The sequence below is a fragment of the Lactuca virosa genome, chromosome 9, assembly GCF_052849685.1.
Source record: "Lactuca virosa cultivar CGN04683 chromosome 9, Lactuca_virosa_CGN04683_v6, whole genome shotgun sequence".
Taxonomy (NCBI): Eukaryota; Viridiplantae; Streptophyta; class Magnoliopsida; order Asterales; family Asteraceae; genus Lactuca; species Lactuca virosa.
In genome coordinates, this window is record NC_136434.1 from 265,553,139 (window position 1) to 265,560,179 (window position 7,041).

Sequence of the window (7,041 nt, forward strand, 5' to 3'; positions counted from 1 at the left end):
ATCCAGCATCACTGACCACGAAACCCTAAGATGCTTACGTCTCTCCGTACTGCTTAAGAAAAAACTCATAAAAACATGAGGTATCCCTAATTACTAAAATGATGCATAGGCAGAAATAGTCGACTTCATCGTTCTTTTTTGAATATTACATGTGTTTCACAGCTTTTGCTTACATATGAACGAATGTATTTCACATCTTTTGCTTCCGTTACATTTGCACAATCAAAAGCATAGGCAGAAATAGTCAACTCCGCCCTTCTGTGTGTGTTTCACAGCTTTTGCTTACATATGAACAAATGTATTTTACATCTTTTAATGAAGTATTTATTCTCAAACGAAATCCAGTTTACCATTCAAATCCATTACATTTGCACAATCAAAATAGAAAAATAAAAACTCTTCTAAACCATGCGAAGCAGGGCTGTTTTCCTAGTTTTTCATTAATTCTATTTATTTATTAATCTATAGTATTTTTATTTTAACCAAAAAAAAATGAATGGAAACAAAATAGTCTTTTTCTCTGTACAAATAAACCCTTAAAATCAACAATATATATATATATATATATATATATATATATATATATATATATATATAATATGCCCCATACTTAATATTTAAAATACTAATTTACTACACCAAATCAGATTTTTCTAGAAAATGGGTTAAAATGGGTTAGCCTCAAACTGAAATTCAGATTTTTCTAGAAACAATAAAAAACAAAAGCAGTTGCAGTTGCACAGACATGTTTTCAACCTTGAGGGTTATCAAACTAAAAAGCACAATTCAAAATACAAATTGTAACGATCAACAACACTTTTTGCTTGCAGGTATGCTATATACGCATATTTAATTTCTGAAGCTACTCCTATAAAACAACATCCACTTCCAAAACGTTTCTCAAGCATTTGCTAAGCTAAGCCTTTACAAGTTTTTCAACATATGCCTGCATGAAAAAAGGAGAAAAATTTATCTGACAATAATAATAATAATAATAATAATAATAATAATACAAAATGAAAAATGGTATTCACAAATCACAACTTACCTCCACAAGCTTCGTGATTTTGGGTTTGGAGTGTGTGAGATACAGTTCAATCTTTGGTTGTGTTTTAGGGATTTGGACTTGTTGAATAGTAGTTGTGATTTTATCAATTACTTTCTTCACAACACTTTTGTAAACCTCTCTTGTCATCCTACCTTCTTTCCATTTCGGCTTCAGAATCTCCTTCACAAATTCCACAAGGGCAGCCCTAAATTGTCGCATACACTTTTCATCATTTCCATTATTACCCTCTTTCCCCTTTTCATCATTAACATGTTCTTCTTCTTGCTTAGCTTTTCGTTTTCCAACTAATTCCTCCTGCTTCTTTTTTGGAGTCTTCCCATTTTCAATCTCCATGACATTATTGTTTCCAATATTACCCTCTTGATTGTGTGTAGTAGAATTGGGAAGTGACTTTAGGTAATCTATGGCATTCGTGAGGTTTTGCTCTGTTGTAACAATCTGTTGATTCGGTTCTTCAGAAACTATATTATCATTGTTTAAATCAGAATCATTGACCACATTATGTTGTTGAGGCAAAAAGTGATCAAAACCCTTTTCATTTCTCATCTTCTTATTATTATTATTATTATCCATTTTGACCCATGACTTTGACTTTTCATCTATATTATTCCCCGATTTTGCATTTGACTTTGATGCATCTACCTCATTCCATGAAGGACCATTCCACGACCCGTTTTTGTTTTTGTTATCCAAATTAACGTTTGACATATCATCCCGTGTTGTTGGCTTTCTCTTGTCATCACAATTCTGAGATTCCCATGTTGTTTTCTTGTTTTCATTAAAACCACCTGATTCCACATCACCCCATGACCTGTTTTTGTTATCCAAATTAGGGTTTGACATATCATCCCGTGTTGTTGACTTTTTCTTGTTATCAAAATTATGAGAATCCCATGTTGTTTTCTTGTTTTCATTTAGTCCACCTGATTCCACATCATCCCATGTAGGACCATTCCATGATGACTTGTTCTTTTCAGACAAATCTGATGCTTTTAAATCATCATCATGCCATGTCATCTTGTTGTGGGCCCGAGGGTTGTCATGTGACCTACGATCATAATTCCGTGCTTCTGAAACATCATGAGAAAATTTACAATCATCACGATTACAATTACCCGCAGCAAAAAACTTGCATTGGATTTTAGTAACTCTATTTGATTGACACCTGTCATCTTTACCATCATCATCATAATGATTCCTTGAATTTCTATTATGGCTGCTGGATCTTGAGTAATCTTGTCTGTGACTCCAACTTTCTTTTTTCAAATTATCACCTCCAGAATTACTTCTTACATCATTACCATATCCACTGGATTTCTCTCCATCATCATCTCTACTACTCCGATTTGGATCTATTTCCCTACATTGTTGTGTAGACTTTTCATCATTTCCAATACTACCCTTTTCGACTTTTTCAGTGTTGATATGTTCTTGTTCTTGCTGAGCATTTTCAGCTAGATTTCCAATTACTTCCTGTTTCTTTTTTGGACTCTTCCCATTTTCAACTTGTTCTTCTACAGATGTAAGAATTTGTTTGTTGGGTTCTTCTTCAGAAACTATATTCTCATTGTTTATATGAGAATCATTGGCCACATTATGTTGTTTAGGCAAAAAATAATCATTTTTCTCACAACTTTTTTTGTTTAATCCTGAATCATCCCACAATGGACCATTCCATGACTTTGACTTTGTTTTTTCATGATCATCATCCCATGAAGGACCATTCCATGATCTGTTTTTGTTATCTAAATTAGGGTTTGATGCATCATCATTATCCCATGACTTTTTCTTGTCATGAGAATCCCATTCCCATGTTGTTTTCTTGTTTTCATCAAAACCTCCTGATTCCCATGACTTTTTCTTTTCATACAAATCTGATGCATGTGGATGTTGATCATGATCATGATGCCATGTGCGGTTCTTGTGGGCCCGAATGTTTTCATGTGACCTTCGATCATAATCTTGTGAGTCTGAAGCAGAAGCATCATGAGAAAACTTACAATTATCACGATAGCATTTACCCACAGCAAAAAACTTGCATGGGATTTTAGTAACTCGATTTGATCGACACCTGTCATCGTCATCATCATCATCATCATGATTTCTATCATCTTTATGGTGAGGGAATCTGCTGTATCTGGAACCACCAGAGAGATGATCTGATCTATGCCTCCAACTTTCTTTCATGTTATCACATCTTGCATTGTTTCTTACATCATCTCCATAGTCATTAGATTTGTGTCTATCATCATAAAATGGGCTCCTCCTACTTTCCCACTCTCTGCCTCTACTCCTGCTCCTACTTTGAATGGGACTCCTGCTTCGATCCCTGCACGTACACTCACCATCAACAAGATCATGTGTGCAAAAGACATAAATGCCCTTCATCGAAAACAGACGTACAATACTTATAAAGATTGAATGATATGAAAAAAGACAAAAAAACAAAAAAAAAAAAACAAACCTGTATGTGGTATGTTGCTTTCCCCATTCATCATCAAAATTCCTATGTTTGTTGTCTCTTCTGATGTCATCATTTCTTGGCACTTTTCTGTTTCCTTCCCAAGATGGCCTCCTAGAATCATTGGATTCTGGTGGAGGGATTTTGTCTTGTTTCATGTCCCATGAAGTTTCAGACCTTCTGCGTTTACCACTCATGGACTCACCTTTTAATTATGATTCTATGCTTTTTACCAAAATCAAGTATAACCTGGAATACCAAAAATAACCTCAAAATCATAAATGGAAGTGGGTTTTATGAAGTATGTTCAGGGAAAATCAAGAGCATACTCTATTGCAAATAATATAGGTGGAAAATCAGGATGGGTGAGAACAGGTTAGGCTCAAATAACATGCATCAAAATCAGAAAGTAAATTTAACATCAACATAATAGCTAACAAGTAATTATGTCAAATCAAACTTCCTAAGCATTAGAAAATATATATAGATATATAGATAAATGAGAATATGATAATCCAGCTCTGGGTTGAAGTAGGAATCAGGGAAAACAAGGAAGAAAAACATTGCTGATGTAATACATACCAAGTAGCAATATAATTAGATTTTATTAGCTTATATACCTCATCTAAAGGTAAAGGGTGTCCTAATACATCAAGTGTAAGAAAAGAGAGCTACATACCCCATCTGAAAACTTTATTGCCATATATGTTTAGGTTCTAACTTTGACACCATGTTTCCTAAATCCTATATTATATAAATACCTCTTCTTCAGAGCATACTTCAACTCTAAGGAACCAATGGTGTCCAATATATATGGCCATTGTAGTGATCTTTGCGAGAATGCATGGCTAATATAGAGAAGCCCACGTGTGGTGTTTACTCTTTTAAGATACTTATTATGACTCTGTACAAGATATGCTGCACACAACTCAGAGAAGATGAAGAACTAGAAGATAATATGCACTTCTATAGCAAGTTCAAGTTCAATGTTGAGATCAAGTGTTATCAACAATCTTTATTTGTGCTCTCACTTCAATCTATCAGGACCATCTCAGGCAATCAAAAAACACTCACAACAGTACATTAATTGCATCTTCAAATAGCACAAGTTATAGCAAAACTCCAATTCCAAACCTGTTGCTTACATTAACCAATCCAAGGTTTTAATGACTCTATGGGATTTGGGGCTTTGAACACAAAGAAATAGATAAGAGGAAGGCTGGCTAAAACCAATTTCACAAGAGTGGCATGCCCTCCAAATGACAGATTTGTGGGCTTCAAAATGAAGAGTGTAGAACTAATTTTTTTCCACAAAGGCGTCCAAACTTTAGCTAAACACATATTTGAATCAACCGGAGACCCGAAGTTAAACAAAAAGGAAAGAGACCGCTTCACAATTGATGATCTCAAAACCCCAATTGGTGGGGCCACTTACCCCTAAAGAATCCAAGTCCAAAAGGTTGGATAGACTACTAATACAATTCTTAATCGGGGATATCATATGGAGTTCTTGATCACAATAAGCATCCACTTGAACCATGTGAAGATGTTTATTAACCTTGCAAACCTTTGAGTGCTCATAATACTATCTCAAGAAGTTTTAGTGACTGCTTCTGTGACTATGGTATTCACCATTAGCTTCATAAGACTTATTTTAGTTTGGCAAAATGAAAAGAACGCAAATCCACACATATTCCCAAAGGATGTTGCAATCTTCTTGAATACAATTCGATTGCAGGCATCAATCTAGGCAAATATCATGTTTAGGGTCACTTGCTGAGTATTAAGTGTCATGTTAATGTGTGGTTTTTCAGAATGACATCTGATTTAGATGCAAAGATTTGGCCACAAGAAAAGAAAAACATGTTGGCTTTCTGTTTCCCAAACTTAAGAAAAATAGGAGAGAAACAAGCAACAAAGCTTTTCATCAGTTTGGTACATGGCAGAAGAAGATGATGGCATGTCATTGAAGACAATATCATGTGGCCAACGAAATATGCAACCATCTACACATGTAAAATATCACAAACGAAAAAAGAATCAAAACATATCACATGACTGATGTGCTTAAGTTAAAACCTTTTTTTGAACTTTAATCAAGACACCATAAAGAATGGTCTTTGATATACTATCAGCTTTAGCCTAACTAGGAGTTACTTTTCAAGTATCTCAAGTTGCCATGCTTAACCTACGATTAGCATGATATGACACAAATCTAATTACCATAAGAACTCAACGAGAGCAAAAAAACACAATACCCTACCATGGAAGAAAATTATATAAAACAGGGCCACAGTCCACAGGGAACACGAGTATTTGGAACTCCATACAAGGTAAGTTTCTTGAGTGTTTGGTTGAAGAAGAAGAACAAAGTAACAGTTAGCTCATATGATGTTCAAGTTACGCAAAGTCAAGTTAACCTAACACAGAAAGACACCACTTCAGTGAGACAAATTGTTAATGAACAAACCCAAAAGGGAACATAGATCACAACCAATCACATTCCTTAATTCCGTAGTAATGCAGAAAGATTTTCATATAACAAAGCGAGTACAAATGTAAACAATATACAGTTACGCCATTAAATGAAACAAACTAACATCGTAAAAGGAGTAGAATAGAACAGAAACCCTAATTGAAGTGGGCCAAAGAGAGAGCAAAGAATACCTGTGGAAACCCTTGAAATGGCACTCTTCCTTTCTCTTGCTGTTTCAGTGAAACAATTGTTATTTTTCCACACTAGGTTTAGGGAAGAAAAGCCGCAAGAAACCACAAACGTAGTCAAGAGTTAGTGAAATCGAGTTGCGTTGATCTTCGCAGTTCGCACCTCCGTTCAATGTTCGAAGTTTGAATGGTCTACACTCGACAGTATCAGTGTATCACTATAAAAGACAAATTTTTATTTAATTAATAGGGAAAAATACAAATTTAACCCAAAAAAATAAGAAATGACTTGATAGCCATCGAAACTAGTGTTATACCTTGTCCGGTAGCCGGATTAACCAATGTAAAAAATATACTGATTTTACTTTCTTTTATAACATCGTACTTTCATTTGTTCCTACTATAGCTTTGTACTGTTATTTTATTCATATAAATTGTTTTTTATAGATAGTGTATTGTGATCAATAAGAGGGACAAAATACTCAAAATAAGAGCAATATTAAATTATATGTTTCAAAGACAGATGAATTTGGCTTCTCTTATTGATTGTACATCATAAGAAATTTCACAAAAATTGTTGTTAAAATAAACTATAATACCAATCTCATTGAGTAATTGACATAAAGCCTAGTGCAGACCGATAAATAAACTTATGGCATTGTACTCAGCAAGTACCATTTGACAAGTCATTAAAATAAGGCCACCTCACTTGCCACTTGTTTGAATATTTGACACGGCACCAAACGACGTGTTTGACTCAAAAACCCTAAGAATGGCCACAGAAGTGCAGGCTGTGGCCGATCCGTTAGCCTCTCTACAAATTCCCCCTCTCAGCTCCTCCCTATTA

At 34.7% G+C, this 7,041-nt stretch overlaps 1 protein-coding gene across 1 annotated transcript; it reads right to left on the minus strand.

Annotated features, from left to right (window-relative positions):
* Window positions 1-713: 713 nt before the first annotated feature.
* On the minus strand, window positions 714-6,391 carry LOC145137617 (uncharacterized). Its single transcript, XM_079071743.1, has 4 exons — window positions 6,198-6,391; window positions 3,534-3,779; window positions 1,049-3,398; window positions 714-946 (listed from the first exon to the last, which is right to left on the minus strand). Exons 2-4 carry the CDS (start codon window positions 3,725-3,727, stop codon window positions 917-919), a joined length of 2,574 nt encoding a protein of 857 aa, XP_078927869.1. The 5' UTR covers window positions 3,728-3,779; window positions 6,198-6,391; the 3' UTR covers window positions 714-916.
* Window positions 6,392-7,041: the final 650 nt, after the last annotated feature.

Excerpts from the sequence above, each read along its gene's own strand:
- LOC145137617 (XM_079071743.1), bottom strand. The coding sequence starts at position 3,727 with ATGAGTGGTAAACGCAGAAGGTCTGAAACTTCATGGGACATGAAACAA. Across the intron at positions 3,399-3,533 it reads AAGCAACATACCACATACAG|GGATCGAAGCAGGAGTCCCA; the intron begins GTTTGTTTTTTT and ends GTGTACGTGCAG. Across the intron at positions 947-1,048 it reads AAATCACGAAGCTTGTGGAG|GCATATGTTGAAAAACTTGT; the intron begins GTAAGTTGTGAT and ends TTTTTCATGCAG.